General features: G+C 48.8%; 1 protein-coding gene across 2 annotated transcripts; it reads right to left on the minus strand.

Annotated features, from left to right (window-relative positions):
- Positions 1 to 1,987: 1,987 nt before the first annotated feature.
- Positions 1,988 to 16,763, minus strand: C1H8orf33 (chromosome 1 C8orf33 homolog). 2 transcript variants are annotated; one of them, XM_046012813.1, is made up of 5 exons: positions 16,308 to 16,763; positions 3,575 to 3,895; positions 3,336 to 3,420; positions 3,066 to 3,212; positions 1,988 to 2,572 (listed from the first exon to the last, which is right to left on the minus strand). In XM_046012813.1, the coding sequence occupies exons 1-5, from the start codon at positions 16,329 to 16,331 to the stop codon at positions 2,433 to 2,435; spliced, it is 717 nt and encodes a 238-aa protein (XP_045868769.1). In that variant the 5' UTR covers positions 16,332 to 16,763; the 3' UTR covers positions 1,988 to 2,432. The 2 variants fall into 2 exon arrangements, with proteins under 2 accessions (XP_045868769.1, XP_045868778.1); XM_046012822.1 differs by lacking the exon at positions 16,308 to 16,763 and adding an exon at positions 3,983 to 4,057.
- Between the last annotated feature and the right edge of the window lie 11 nt (positions 16,764 to 16,774).

The following is a 16,774-nucleotide window of genomic DNA, read 5'->3' on the forward strand; positions in this document are numbered from 1 at the left end:
CCTGTGGCCTGTACAGTTGCATGTGGGCATTAAAGGGGCCTCCGAAACCTTGGGGGATTTGGGTGTATCCTGTCCAAGCCCCCAGAAGGTAGGTGATCCACCTCCATTTTTCAGGAGGCAATGGGACTCAAATTAGGGGGGGAACCCCCAGCTGCTGAAAATATAGTCCTTAGAACACGCCATGGGGAACCAAGCAAGTGCTGATAAAAGTCTGTAGAACGGGAGCGCCTGGGTGGCTCAGTCAGTTGAGCATCTGTGTTTGGCTTGGGCATGATCCCAGGGTCCTGAGATCCAGTCGAGTGGGACTCCCTGCTCAGCAGGAGATCTGCTTCTCCCTCTCCCTCTGCCCCTTCCCTTGCTTGTGCCCTGTCAAATAAATAAAGCCTTTTTTTAAAAAGTGCATAGGGGCACCTAGGCGGCTCAATCATTAAGCCTCTGCCTTTGGCTCAGGTCATGATCCCAGCGTCCTGGGATGGAGCCCCACGTCAAGCTCCCTGCTCAGCAGGGAGCCTGCTTCTCCCTCTCCCACTCACCGGGCTTGTGTTCCCTCTCCTTCTGTGTCGCTGTCAAATAAATAAATAAAATCTTTAGGGATAAGGAAAAAAAAAGTGCGTAGAACAAATGATCATCATCCAGACATATGACTGTAGCCACCATGAAGGCCACTAGGAGGAACCAAACATGAGCTGCAGAGCCAGGGAGCTGGTGCTGAGACCCCACACAGCAGGCCTGTGACACAGACCAGAACACCGAGGCCTGAGAGGGTGCAGGTAGGTCAGGGTCTCCAGCTAACCTCACCTTGCACCACCTACACCCACCCTATCTACAGACGGGTGAGCTGTGGCCACAGTCAGGGTCTGACTTAGCTCTGTTGCCTAACATGCAACCATGGATGAAACACCACCAGGAACACAGTTGGGGATACGCTGAAGGAGTAGAAAAATGACCTAAGAGGGAAAGCAGAGTTGATGGCCCAGAGGCTAAACTGCCCTCCAGTCTTCAGACGATGCCGGTTTCCCAGTCTCCACGCACCATGTTCCCCAGAGTCCAAGACCTGCCGCAAGTGGACTTTTAGTGAACGTCGTATCAGAACTGCAGCCTTGAGGCAGAATGGAGTTGGTTATCTCGGGAGCAGACAAGAAGCCAGCACAGTGGGAACAAGAAAAGGGGACCACTTCAGAGAGGTGGGCGGGAGGCTAAAATGTGCGCAGGCCCTAAGTGGCACCTTGTCCACCAGCCTTCACAGTGTATCATGGGTACAACAGTCACTAGGTCAGAAAAAGGACCCAATATACACGGAGGACCACTGGCTGCACTGAACACACAGTGCCACGTATTGCCACTAACACCCGGAGGCTCACACGGCAGTCAGGGCAGGAGCCAGGGCCAGGATTAGAATGCCAAACAATGAAGAGAAATAGAGATTTAGTGTGAAGACAGAACTCACATTCCAGCTAAAGTACTGAACACTTGTGTAGAAGGAGGAAAGCAAGAAAGGATGACACAAGTTTTTGGCCTCATCAACCATTCACTCAAAAGCAGAAGACAAAGGGAGATCAAATGTTTAGACATGTCAAGTCGAAAGTACCCATGAGACATCAAAGTAGAAATGAGGGGTAGGCAGCTGGGCTCCAGCCATCTTATCTAGTCTGGGATGCAAGCTTGGGAGACACCAGCAAAGATGGCATCACAACCACTGAGGAGGACTAAGCCACCCAATTCAGGGCAACAGAGGTCCTGGGACTGTGACTTGGAGCAGCCAAGATCAGAGAGGTCATGTACTGATGCTCAACCCTGGTCTTTAGCCAGGACTGAGGACAAGAAGCTCTCTGCTCCTAAGAACAAAGCCACACTGGCTCCCTGAGGATGACACATGCTCGGGAATGATACGAAGGACCAAGCACTGTGGTGAGCGTGGAACCCAACCACGCCAGACACCTCATCTGTACTCATGTAACACAGAGAGTGAGCCCATGAATTCACTATCCATTTTTACAAAAAGTTTTATTAGTGCAACGTGACGCTACGACAGAAAGCACTACACCATCTGACAGGACAATCTTTCAGAAGTAAGCACCACAATACAGCCCATAGCTTCCTCCACACTCCTCACTACAAACAGCTGCTTAATCTCAACCTAAAGACTGAGTAAAACGTTCTTTCTACAACATGCTGAACACTCACGTCAGGTTACTGTAGAAGCTTTTCTAAACGGACCTCCTTCCTCCGGCAGGAAGGTTTTCATCTGGAAACCTTCGAATGGCTGTTGTGCTTACCTGGTCTCACATCTGTCTCACAGCCAGGGACCAGATCCCACTGACCAGCCACGGACAGACCAACCCCACGTCTGACAGAGCATTCCTGGAAAGGCTCCGTACTCCAGACAAACTCCACACTACCTGGGCAGGGGAACTGCTCTGGGATGGAAGAGGCTAAAAAAAATTGAACCTAAACTCTTCATCAGGCGTGTCCAAGGTGGCCTTGGCTACCCCTGCCTGGCGAGGCCTGCAGACCCTTCCGTTCTTCTTTCTGGTGGCCTCACCAACAGGCTGCACCTGCGCCGCACAGGCTGCTGTGGGGGAGCAGACAGACAGTCTCAGAACAGTCCGAACAGCTAACCTCACCTGTGGCCATTCAACTCTAACCCCCTGGGATAGAAAACTACTCAATCCTCAAAATTGCAGGGACGGTGTTATCTCAAAGTCCACTTAGACACAGGGGCACTGGGTGGCTCAGTCAGTCAGCTGAGTTGATCTCAGCTCAGGTCATGATCTAAGGGTCAGGAGATCCAGTCTCCCATCAGCACAGGGCTCAGAGCCGGGGGCTTGAGATTCTCTCCCCCGCCCTCCCCACCGGGCGCTCTGCGCTCTCTCTCCCTACAACAGCCGCAGCTTTCTCTGTGCCTGCTCTCCCAGTCGGTGTCCTCCCCCTGCCCTCCCCCTGCCAACCCCGGCCAGCCCCGTTACTCCGGGTTTCCTCCGGTCACTCCCTGGGCTCTTCCTACCCCCTGGAACCGCCCGAGGCACGTCTCTTGCAAAGGCGGGGCGCACCCTCCAGCTCCTCACCAGCTCTGAGAACCCGCAGGGCCTCACGCCGCTCGGCTTCCATCTGAGCCCTGTAGTCCCCAAACAAGGAGTGCATTAGCTGCCTCTTCCGGGGCAGGGGGGTTCTCCCGCTGCGCAGGGTCCGGATCGCCCCAACGGCCTGCTCTCCTGAGGATGAAAAAACAAATGACCAGGAACCGCTACCCTCACCTCCCGCGGTCGGCGAGCAACTCCCTCCCGCGGCACCACCGCGGCCGCACTCCCGCCCCAGCTCAGAGGAAGGCCCCTCACTCTGTCTCGGACTCGGTCTCTGCATCCTGAGGCCCAACTCCAGCTGGTCCACGCACCACGCCAGCTCCCGGGCCAGCTGCTCCGCCTGCGACGATGGGGGACGCGCCCGTGACACGGCAGCAGGACCCCGCGGCCGCCGGCCCCACGCCCCGCCGCCCTCCCGGCCCATTCCCCGCGCAGCCTCAACGCCGCAACCCCGAGAGCACACGCCCGGACGCGTCGGGGTTCGCCGCCCTTGCCTGAGCCTCCGCGCTGACGGGCGCCTCCTCGGAGACCGGCTCCTCGAAGACCCTCCCGCCGCCGTTCGCCACCGACGCCCCATTCCGACTTCGCTGCTTCTTTTGCTTCTCGGAGGCTGCGGCGCCTCCACGGCGGGGGTGCGCCCCGGGGGCGGCGTCGCTGCACGCGGAGCGCCCTAGGCGGAGGCCGACCGGCTGCGACCCGACGGCGGAAGGACGCGGGGCGTCGGGGAGCGATCCAGGCGGCCGGGGGCTGCGGGGCGCGCAGGCGGTACCTGGGCTTTCGGCCGCTGACTTCTCCCGAGCCGGCTGTCCGCGGGCCTGGACAAAGGGGGCAGCACAAGGGTCATGAGGGACCGCCGATGGCCCAAGAGCCTGGCACCCCCGCGGCCTCTCCGCACATCTCACCGCCATGCGCCGCCGTCGCCGCCGGAGATTACGTAGAGCCGGAAGTCCGACGCCGAATTCCCTCCTCCGGAAACGCGTCTGCGGCGCCGAATTCCACAGGCCGGACACGCGGTGGGCGGGGCGAGGGCGGGGCGCGGACGGCTCGGCGGGCGGGGGCGGGGGCGGAGGGCCCAGGCTGCGGCGGGCGGGGGCCAGGCTGCGGTGGGCGGGGCCAGGCTGCGGTGGGCGGGGCCCAGGCTGCGGTGGGGCGGTCGGGCGTTACCAGGTCGCAGCGACCGCTCTGGATGGGAGGACGACGCCCTAAACAAGGGAACGCTCTCGAAGCTCCCCTAGTGGGGAGAGAAAAGCCGTCACAGAAGCGCGTTGAATAGCAGCCGAAATGGGACGGCGAGTGGTCAGCAAAGACCTCCCGTGCCAGGCCGGTGGGACCAGTCGGGGGGCGGGAAGGACGCGGGGGGCGGGGCCGCGGGGCCAGGCGAGGTCGGAGGCGGGCCAGGTGCGGTCCTGCAGGCGCCGTGGGGTAGCCGGCTGTCCGCGGTGATGGGGAGCCCGGAAGAGACGCTCGTCCGAAGAGTGGTGTGCGTCAGGGCTGCTTAGCCAGAGCAGCCGCTGGGTTGCGTGTGCAGCAAACAGACTGACCCTGCCCCTCCCAGAGGAACTGACTTAAAAGCAAGTCGGGGAAACCAGTCCCAGGTAGCAAAGCCCAGATGCAAGGGCGGGTCAGGCGGGGTGGAGACATCAGTGCGGGCGCGTCCTGTCTCCCTAGCTACCAAGGAGAGTGGGCCCCGCCTTTTGGGCGCCAATTCTGACCTAGGTGATGGCTAGTTCAAATAGCTGCTGGGGTAAATTGTAATCTCATCGGCCACCTGTGTGTGGCCAGGCTCAACCACGTGGCCTGTGCTCTATAAAAGTTAGTCTGTGAGGCTGGGAGAGGTCACCTCTTTGTAAGAGACGCCCCAACGAGTGGGTTTGATTCTCCATGCCTGGCGCAGAATAAAGCTTTGCTTGACCTTCGCTTTGTATCAGTCTCACTCCTTTGATCATGGACCCATTATTGGGGGACCTATCACTGTGGTCCCACTCAGATGTGTTTGAAAGATCTCTCTGCTGTCTTGGGATTAGGGTTAGGGCCGGATGGCTGGGGGTGGGTAAGGCTGGGAATATTGGGGGGGGGGGTCAGAAACAGAGGGGAAGAGCCTGCGCACTTGCTGGTGGCTGGATGTGAGCGCCGCAGGGGAGGGAGCCCCATCCCACAATCTGTCCAGGACGGTCCTCCCGCCATATTGCACTACAGACCAGGGTGCCTCCTCCCAGCCCCGGGTCACAGGGTCAGTGGACCTCCGCAAGAATGAGGGGCTCCAGGAGGACAGAAGTCTGAGCGCTGTCTGATGATTCAGAAATCGAGATAGAAAGTGTCGTTTCCTGAGACCATGGGCAGGAAGTGTTGCCTGCCTGTGTTGGGAGGTCTCAAAGGGGAGACGGTTGGTCATCACAGATAGCTGGTGTGCTGTTTATTGCAGCGTGGCAAGTTGTCACAAAACTTAGCAGATTGAAAACAGTAAACATCTGATATGGTTTCTGAGGATCAGGAATCTAGCAACAGGACAGCTGTTTGGTTCTAAGTTAGGATCTCTGGTGACCCCTCTCGAAGGGAGGAATATCAAAACCTTTTAGACATATTTTTAAACTAACACAGTTAGGATGCATTTCAGTCCCGGCAGGTGGAGGTTTTGGTGGTGAGTGGGTTCCAGATCCAAAAGGGCTTTTCCTGCCTTGTTTGGCTGGGAATCAACCTGTGACACTTGGCCCAGAACTCCTTCTACGAGAAAGCCTTCTCAGCCCAAACATCTGTGTCTGGGCACAAGCCTCACACCAGACTGCCCTCTTCCACAGCCCAATGTGCAATCAGCCATGCAGTCCTATCAGTTTATCTCCTAACTGGTCTCTGCCCCTCCCCACACACACCTTCTCTGCCCTCAACAACCTCAGTGCAGGCCTTGCTGATTTCTGCACTTCCTGTCCCTTGTCCGTCCTGTGGTGGGAGTGAGTTTGTAAAACAAAACTGTGTTACGCTCTTGCCTAGGAATCTTCTGTTTCCTCCATCAGGAAGTCCAGACTTCTTAGCTGACATGGACAGCTGTTTGCCTGATCTTCCAGCCAGCACATGCCCAACAAATCACACAGAGACAACAATTTCCAGACCTCACTCTGCTCTGGTCCCACTAAGCTCCCAGCCTTCTGAGTTCCTCCTTATAGGCCCCTGCAACCCCACTACCCTCTGCCGTGCACCTCATGTTCCTTCCCTAGCCGTGCCGGCACCTGTTCAAACCCCCAGACCCAGACAGCAGGTCCCTGAAGAACTTCAGAGAGGATGGCACAGAGGACCCAGTCTTCCATTTCAGTAAATCTCCACATCTCTCCACTGCCTCCCACCCTGGCAGGTAAAAGGACTCATAAAAGTAAGTCCAAGTCCTCAGCTTCCTCTCCCTGGCTTCTCACCTCCACAACCACCCCAGAAACCACTCCTAACATGGCAATCTCCATCACCATGGCTACTCCCTATTCTTAAATAGATAATTCTCCACTCATCTCCACTAAAACCATCTTTCCTCTGCCTACTCCCCTAGCATCTCTAGAACACGTTACAAATTTCACACCTGTAAATATCAATATTCATATGCAGTCACTTCTTATCATTCCAGGTAGTTCTATATAAAGTAACTGAGAACAGTGAATTTGTGAATACTGAACCATTGCTCCTAGGGGAAATACAGTTGGGTTCCTGGGAGCCTCCAGTCACAATATTTTCATCAACCACTTGATACTTCACCTTGTTGTGTTTCTCTATTTAATATATAGTAACATACACATCTAATATACATTGTTGATTTATTCATTGACATCATGGCCAATAGCATGATGACTAGTACCTGACGGAAGCTTGTGTAGCACATGTATTTTCTCCGTAAGGCACAGCACACCTTAGGAACACTAGACAGCACCCAGCACGGTGCTTGAGAGCCATTTTAAACAGCAAAACCACCACAAAAACAAAAGAATGCAAAAGTGTAAGCTTGAATGTACTACAAAAAGGACACTGATTTAGAGCATGAGAGCGGTGTTGCCGGTTCAGCCTTGGCGGGGAACATGGCAGTGGAATCACCCGGAACTTTCGTTACTCTGCGTATCTCCATGAATGACTGTGAAAGCATGAGGGGAGGTTTGGGGGTTACAAGTAAATTTTAGCAACCAGCTGAATTTGCAAATATGGAATCCACAGTAGTGAAGGCTAACTGTATAAATAAACGTATTGGAAAGTAAAAATCAAAAATGGATGTCATTAGCACCTAGTTGAAGAAACAGAACATTATCAGTGTAATTCAGGACTTCCGTGTGTGTACATTAACATAAATATGGGATGCCTGGGTGGCTCATTCAGTTAAGCAGCTGCCTTTGGGTCAGGTCACGATCCCAGGGTCCTGGAATCGAGTCCCGCATTGGGCTTCTTGCTCAGCGGGGAACCCACTTCTCCCTCTGCCTACCACTCCCCCTGCTTGTGCTCTCTCTGACAAATAAATAAATAAAACCTTTCTAAAAAATAACATAAATATGTATCTCTAAACAATACTGTTTAGTTTTGCATGTTTTGAACTTTACATACATTGAATCACCCTGTATGTGTTCTTAAGCTTCTTTTTCTTGGTAAGTTTGTGAGGGTTACACGTTACTGTGTGCCACTGTAGTTCACCATCTTCACTGGTGATAATATTCTACTGTATAAGGAAACCTAACAATAAACATTTGTTTCTTCCACTTTTTTTTTTTTTTTTGCTATTATAAACAATGCACTGGGCATATTCTTGTATGTCACCTATGTTCCCGTATTTCTCTAAGATATATATCTAGGAGTGAAAAGGCTGAGTTGTATGTTTTTTTCACTTTCATTATAGTATATTTTGATGAAAAGAAATTCTTATTTTGAACATTGTTAAATGTATCAATCTTTTTATTTTCCCTTTTTGGGTCTTAAGAACCTTTTGTTAACCCGGGATCATTCAAATGTTTTGCCTGGAAGTGATTTTTCTGTCTTTTATAAAGTAGGAGTCAGTTTTGTTTTTTAAAATATGGATAATCAACTTTTCTAACCCCATTTGTGAAATTCAAGTCTGCCATGCACCTTTGTTTGAAGTTCATTTCTACATGTGCATGGATGAATTTCAGAGGTCTACACTGTGTTCCATCAGGCACTTTGAATATCCCCAGCCTCAGCAGTCAGACAACAAAAAGAAACAAAAGGCATGCAAATCAACAAAGAAGAAGTCAAACTCCCACTCTTCACAGATGGCATGATTCTCTATGTAGAAAACCCAAAAGACTCTACCAAAAAATTAATAGGACTTATACAGGGATTCAGCAAAGATGCAGGATATAAAATCAATGCACAGAAGTCAGTCATATTTCCATACATTAATAATGAGGCGGAAGAAAGAGAAATCCAACAATCAACCCATTTACAATTGTACCAAAAACCACAAGGTCCTAGGAATAAACCTAACCAACGAGGTAAAGGATCTGTACTCTGAAAACTATAGAATACATTTATGAAAGAAATTGAAGTAGACACAAAGAAATGGGAAAACATTCCAAGCTCATGGATTGGGATAACAAATATTGCTAAAATGTCTATGCTATCTAGAGCAATATACATTCATCCTTATCAAAATGCCATCAACATTTTTCATGGAGCTGGAACAAACAACACTAAAATTTGTATGGAACCAGAAAATACCCTGAATAGCCAAAGGAACATTGAAAAAGAAAAACCAAAGTGGGAGGCATCACAATTCTGGACTTCAAACTGTATCACAAAACTGTAGTCATCAGAACAGAATAGTACTGGCAAAAAACAAACAAACAAGCAGACAGACACATAGATCAATGGAACAGAATAGAGAACCCAGAAAGGGACCCTCAACTCTATGGTCAACTAATCTCCAACAAAGCAAAAAAGACTGTCCAATGGAAAAAAGACAGTCTCTTCAACAAATCGTGCTGGGAAAATTGGACAGCCACATGCAGAAGAATGAAACTGGGCCACTTTTTTACTCCATACCCCAAAATAAATTCAAAATGGATGAAAACCTAAATGTGAAGCAGGAATCCATCAAAATCCTAGAGGAGAACACAAGTAGAACCTCTTTGACCTCAGCTGCAGCAAATTCTTGCTAGACATGTCTTCAAAGGCAAGGAAAAGAAAGGCAAAAATTAACTACCGGGACTTCATCAGGATAAAAACTTTTGCACAGGAAACAGTCAATAAAACTAAAAGACAACCCATGGAATGGGAGAAGATATTTACAAGCGTCTTATCAGATAAAGGGTTAGTATCCAAAATCTATTTTAAAAAAACTTATCAAACTCAACAACCAAGAACCAAATAATCCAGTCAAGAAAAGGGCAGAAGACATGAAAAGACATTTCTCCAAAAAAGACATACAAATGACCAACAGACACATGGAAAAATGCTCAGTATCACTTGGCATCAGGGAACTACAAATCAAAACCACAATGATATACCACCTCACATGTGTCAGAATGGCTAAAATTAACAACTCAGGAAACAACGGATGTTGGCAAGGATGTGAAGAAAGGGGAACCCTCTTGCACTGATGGGAATACAAACTGGTGCAGCCACTCTGGAAAACAGCATGGAGGTTCCTCAAAAAGTTAAAAATAGAGCTACCCTACGACCCAGCAATTGTACTATTAGGTACTTATCCAAAGGATACAAACATGGGGCACCTGGGTGGCTCAGTCCTTTAAGAATCTTCCTTCAGCTCAGGTCATGATCCCAGGGTCCTGGGATTGAGTCCTGCATTGAGCACTCTGCTCAGCAGTGAGCCTGCTTCCCCCTCTCCCTCTGCCTGCCGCTCTCCCTACTTGTGCTCTCTCTTGCTATCTCTGTCACTATCTGTCTCTATCAAATAAGTATTTTTTTTTAAAGATTTTATTTTATTTATTTGACAGTGAGAGAGAGAAATCATAAGTAGGCAGAGAGGCAGGCAGAGAGAGAGGAGGAAGCAGGCTCCCTGCGGAGCAGAGAGCCCGATGTGGGGCTCGATCCCAGGACCCTGAGATCATGACCTGAGCCGAAGGCAGTGGCTTAATCCACTGAGCCACCCAGGCGCCCCTCAAATAAGTATTTTTTTAAAAAGGATACAAACATAGTGATCCATAGGGCACATGCACCCGTATTTATAACCATGTCCACAAGAGCCAAACTATGGAAAGAACCCAGATGTCCATTGACAGATGAATGGATAAAGAAGACGTGGTATATATATACAATGGGGTATTACTCAGGCATCAAAAAGAATGAAATCTTGACATTTGCAACAACATAGATGGAACTAGAGGATGTGATGCTAAGAATAAGACAGAGAAAGACAAATATATGATTTCATGTGTATGTGGAATTTAAGAAACAAAACAGATGAACATAGGGGAAGGGAAGGAAAAATAAGACAAAAACAGAGGGAGACAAACCATAAGAGACTCTTAACTATAGGAAACACACTGAAGGTTGCTGGAGGGGAGGTGGGTGGGGGGAAGGGGTAACTGGGTGGTGGGCATTAAGAAGGGCATGTGATGGAATGGGCACTGGTTGTTGTATGCAAATGATGAATCACTGAATTCTACCTCTGAAACTAATAATACACTATATATTACTTAAGTTGAATTGAAATTTTAAAATTAAAAAATAAATATAAAAAAATAAGTATACAGTAAGTCTAATACAGATAGAGTAAATCCCCTCACCCTGTTCTTTGCTTCAAGGGCACCTCAACTACTCTTGGACCTTTGTTTTTCCATATACATTTTCAAATTGGCTTATCAGTTTCCATTAAAAACTCCTTTGGAGGGGCGCCTGGGTGGCTCAGTGGATTAAGCCGCTGCCTTCGGCTCAGGTCGTGATCTCAGGGTCCTGGGATCGAGCCCCGCATCGGGCTCTCTGCTCCGCGGGGAGCCTGCTTCCTCCTCTCTCTCTGCCTGCCTCTCTGCCTACTTGTGATCTCTCTCTCTCTCTGTCAAATAAATAAATAAATAAATAAATAAATAAACTCCTTTGGATTTTGTTAGAATTAATTCTATAGAGGATTTTGGTTAGAATTGACTCTCCATGTTAAATAATCATGACTCTAACATGAACCTGATATACCTCTCATTTATTTAGGTATTCTCTGTATTTCTCAATAAGGTTTCAAACCTTTGTCTCTAAAGACCTTTCTGAATTTTTGTAATTAATTTTGCATATGTTATTGCTTAATTGCTATTAGGATTCAAAGTGGAGCACAATCATCTAAAAACTATGATATAGTAAGAAAAATATTTGATTTTTGTTCCTGGTTCATGGCACAGAGCTCCTAAAACCCTTGAAATGTCCTCAGTGATAAGGATAATAGGAGCATCGTGACTCCCTGCATAGCCTCAAGATGACAGCTGGTCAGCAGAAACACTAACCCTTCACTGGAGCTTCTACCTTGCAGCCCCATCCCCCAACCTCCAGGAAGGGGAGAGGGGCTAGAGACTGAGCTAATCATCAATGAACACAACCATGCCTACATAGTGAAACCTCCATGAAAACCCCTAAAGGAGGGGGTTTGTGGAGCTTTTGGGTTAGTGAACACACACATGTGCCGGTAGGTGGGGCACCCCAACTCCAGAGAGACAGAGGCTTCCGGGCTTGGGACCCTATCGAACTTACCCTACTTACCTCCTCATCAGGCTGCTGATTGGTATGTTTTACAATAAATTGCAATCCTAAATTAATATTACCCTGGGTTCTGTAAAGTCCTTCTAGCAAGTTGTTGAATTTGGAGCAAGGGCCGTGGGAACCCGATTGGATATCTCAGCCACACAGAAGTGTGAGTATTCTTTGGCACTTGATGCTTGTGACTGGTGTCTGAAGTGTGGCAGTCTTGTGGGTGAGCTCTCAGCCTGTGTGGTCAGCTCTACCTCTGGTAGTTAGTGTCAAATGTAGGTGAATTATAGGACTCTAGCTGGTGTTGGAGAAGACATTTCTCATCTTTGAATTGATTAGGATTTCTTTCTTTCAATATCCCCCTCTCTACGAGCTTGGAAACTACACTATTTCTATTCTTTTATGGTTAATATTGAAATCTTGAAATTTTAACATGCTTTCTAAATGTATAAAAGTCTGAGGTATGTCACTATTCCTCCTGAATGACATAAAGACCTTTGATAACTCCAGTTCTATTCACCCATTCCTGACTCATCTGCTATTCTTGACTTTATTTCTATTTGGTTTTTAAACCTCCCAAATTAGACATAATTTTTATTGACAGTCCATGTTTTTGTTAGTAAGCTGGTCAGAACATGGGATTCCTGCTCATGGGAAAGTAAATGATACATCTTGAGCACACAGAACACCCTGCGTGAGTACCAGTCTCTAGGTTTACAAAGGCATGTTGCTAGAGACAGAGACTTTTAGAGAAACCATTATTTTAACAGTTCAGGGATAAGCTCACACCGTGCATTAAGAGTAATATTTAGTTACAGAGAAATAACCAACTTGTGTCTCTTCTCCTCAGTGGGAAAGCAGGAAAGGAGTGCGGTGCAGTGGTCAAGAGCACTACTGTGAAGGCTGAAATGTCTGCATTCAAATTTCAGCTCCAATATTTACTGTGTAATTTTAAAGAGGGTAATTAACCTCTCCTATTTAAAAAAAAAAAAAAAAAAAAAAAAACCTCTCCTATTTTCAAGTTCTTTATCTGTAATGTGGGGGGAGTAGTTGCACCTGCCTTCATTGGTTTGTTGCAAGAATTGAGGAAGATTGGGGCGCCTGGGTGGCTCAGTGGATTGAGCCGCTGCCTTCGGCTCAGGTCATGATCTCGGGGTCCTGGGATCGAGCCCCGCATCGGGCTCTCTGCTCCGCAGGGAGCCTGCTTCCCTTCCTCTCTCTCTGCCTACTTGTGATCTCTCTCTCTGTCAAATGAATAAATAAAATCTTAAAAAAAAAAAAAAAGAATTGAGGAAGATTATGTGAAGAACTTGGCACAGTGCTTGGATAAAGGTGCCTCTCATGGTTGGCATTTGCTGGGGGTTTTTTGGCTCTCCGACACCTGCCCCCTTCTCAGTAGCACCGTTTCTTTTGGGGTTACGGCCTCTGCCCCACTGTGTGTATTCTTGGAGGGACATTAACTCAAGGTTTCCTTTTGGGAAGCTGCTTGTCTCCCTGCCACAGTCCAGTCAGGGAGAACGTATGTGACCTATGCATGTGAATCAGAGAAGGCAGAGTGAACACTGGTAGAAATTTCACTTGGCAGAGCAAACAATTCTGGCTATGTGGGGTCTGCTGCCCCATTCCTCCAATGGTGTCCCTCCTCCAATGCTGTCCCATTCCTCCAATGTTTCCTACACTATCTCCCTTGATTCTGCAAGTATCCCAACTTCAGTATTTCCACACAACCAAGAATCCCAGATAAAACAATGGTGATGCTACAAATCCGCTGACACTGGGTGTGGATTTCATGCTGGACCTTTGAAGGAGTCCTGGAATTGGAGCGTTTAGGCTGGTTATCAAAGGAGCTCAAAGAGGAAGAAAGTATAAAATCAGGGATCTTCGGCTCAGGTCATGATTCAGGGTCCTGGGATCGAGTCCCATATCGGGCTCTCTGCTCAGCGGGGAGCCTGCTTCCCTCTCTCTCTCTCTCTGCCTACTTGTGATCTCTCTCTCTCTCTCGCTGTCAAATAAATAAATAAATAAATCTTTTAAAAAAAATAATGGAGAAGAGGAAACTGAACTTTATTTCACTACAATGGAATTTTTACTACGAACTTAATATACTTGTCTCATTTAATTTAAGCAATTCTGTAAGAAAGGAATTATTCTCTTAATAGAAACCAAGGCTCAGGGGCCCCTGGGTGGCTCAATCAGTTAAGCATCTGCCTTCAGCTTAGGTCATGATCCCAGGGTCCTGAGATCGAGCCCCACATCAGGCTCCCTGCTCAGCGGGGAGCCTGCTTCCCCCTCTCTCTCTGCCTGCCTGTCTGCCTGCCTGTCTGCCTACTTGTGAGCTCTGCCAAATAAAATCTTTAAAAACACATAAAAATAATAAATAAATGAAAATATTTGACTCTAGTGTGGGAATTTAATAGTAGGGAAGGCTGTTCATGTGTAGGAGCAAGGGATGAATGGGAAATCTCCCTACCTTTTGCTTAATTTTGTTGTAAACTTAAAATGAAACAGCAGGGAGGGGTTTGTTTGTTTTATTTATTTATTTGGGGGGGGAGAGAACAAGCAGGAGAGAGGAACAGAGAGAGAGGGAGAAACGGAACCCCACTGAGCAGGGAGTCTTATGCGGGGCTCAATCCCAGGACCCTGGGACCATGACCTAAGCTGAAGGCAGTCACTTAACCAGCAGAGCCACTCAGGTGCCCCTAAAAAGTCTACTTTAAAAAAAAAAGTGATGGAGGGGACACCTGGGTGGTTCAGTTGGTTAAGCATCTGACTCTTTTTTTTTTTTATTATTTGACAGAGATCACGAGTAGGCAGAGAGGCAGGCAGAGAGAGAGGAGGAAGCAGGCTCCCCGCAGAGCAGAGAGCCCTGATGTGGGGCTCTATCCTAGGACCCTGAGATCATGACCTGAGCTGAAGGCAGAGGCTTAACACACTGAGCCACCCAGGCGCCCCAGCAACCGACTCCTGACCTCAGCTCAGGTCTTGATTCTCAGGGTCATGAGCTCAAGCCCGTATTAAAAAAAAAAAAAGGTTATGGTGCAATAAATGTATTCTCAGGCACAGTAAGCCTTTTCTGAAATCACTGATTCTTTTGTAGGAGCAGTACTATAGTAAGAAAAGACAGAAATCCAGAAAAACAGAATGGGATCCATAGAAAGTGAGAGTCCAGTGTACAAAGATACTGGAATTGATCCATTAAATAAATGGGTGACAGAAGATAGGAGCCAGATTTCTTACTGTTGAACTGGGAGACAAGCAACTCCACAGACAAGCAAGGGAGAAAGACTAGAATGATCCATGCAGCAATGGCTTAGATTTGGAAATGCCAGGTTTAGCTTAATATAAAGGCAGATAGATACGTACAGAAATATGTACATGTGTGTACATGGTAGATTAGTGTACACACACGTAGCTCCCTGTTGTGTCAACTGACATGACCTAGAAGCAATGACATTCCATTGGCAATGAGCATACCTCGAACCCAGATCTTGATTTCTAATACCATTCTCCGATAAAAGAAACCAGAGTTCCATGGAAAGATGACCAATGCTACAGCTAGAACAGGGAACCTCCAGGAGCCGCCTGGAGACGAGCTCCCAGTTCCCTACTAAATTACAATCATTTCTCAGCCAGCCCCTCTGATTTTTATTTCAAGGTCACTTTAGTTAAAACTTTGAGTCTTCTTAGGTGTTACTAAAAACAAACTGGACACCTAGTTAGCTCTAAGATCCATTCTGGGTTAGTTTTTGTTGAAAGTGTACCAGCTGTGTCTAAAAATTTTCTTTGATGTGGACGTCCAATCCATCCAGTACAGTATGTTGAAAAAGATGATCTTTTCTCCTTTAACAGCCTTTTCTCCGGGATCAAAGACCAGCTGACTGCATTTGCAGGCGTCTTTCTGGGCTCTCCACTCCGTCCCACTCATCTACTTGCCTCTCTTTTCGCCAGTACCAGACTGTCTTGATTCCTGTAGCTTTACAGTCTTTCAAGTTGGCTAGAACCAGCGCTTACGTGCACTTCGGTGTTCTTCAGTACTGCGCTGGCTGCTCTGCGTCTGCTGCCTTCCCTTACACTTGAAATCTGTTTGTTGATGTCCACCAATTTGGGTAAATAGGCTTTTAACCTCTACTTTAAAAATTCTTTAAATTTTCTTGAAACATTCTTTTTTTTGTTAAAGATTTTATTTATGTATTTGACAGACAGAGATCACAAGCAGGCAGAGAGAAAGGGGGAAGCAGACTCCCCACCAAGCAGAGAGCCCGATGCGGGGCTCGATCCCAGGACCCCGAGATCATGACCTGAGCCGAAGGCAGAGGCTTAACCCGCTGAGCCCCCCAGGCACCCCCTGAGACGCTCTTCTGACCACGTGTTTAACCCCCAGATACCGGATCGTCCAGCGATGCTTCTGTTCTGGCTTAATTTCACTGCGCTTAAGACCAAGTGTTGTACGATTTCCGCCGTTTCCAATCGGCCGAGCTGCGGCCTCCGGGTCACCCGGCGACTGCCCCACGCGGGCTGAGGGCGCGGACCAGGAAGCACGCGCCGCGACCGTTCTCTACTCACCGCGTCTGCATCTGAAAAAAGCATCTCCCCCCGCGCCTGGCTGGCTGGGAGTCGGGTGGTGCGTTCGAGCCCCACGGAGCGAACAGACGGTACGGACGCACGATCTCGCCCGCCTCCGCCTTCGGCTCCACGGCGCCTTCGTTCAATCCGGCTCCTCTACCAGCGCCTTCTTCCTGCTCGGAACACTCCCTCGTGCTGCGACACGCACGGCCGATCCGAGCCCGCGCTCCGGCGGCGCCACACGGCCTCACCGCGCCGCAGCGGCCCGCGTTACCCTTGCGCGCGCGCGAGTGACCCGACGCACTCCCGCTACTCTCGCTTTGTAAAACGCGAATCTTCTCACTGCGAGTAGGAAAAACAAAAGGCTTCGTTTCGCCTCCATTTACTCCTTCTCCCTTCTTCGGGCGTTTCCGACGGCCCCGCCCCCGCCGAGGAGCTCCGGCCGTTCCTCACAGGCGTCGGGACCA

The sequence above is a fragment of the Meles meles genome, chromosome 1, assembly GCF_922984935.1.
Source record: "Meles meles chromosome 1, mMelMel3.1 paternal haplotype, whole genome shotgun sequence".
NCBI lineage: Eukaryota > Metazoa > Chordata > Mammalia > Carnivora > Mustelidae > Meles > Meles meles.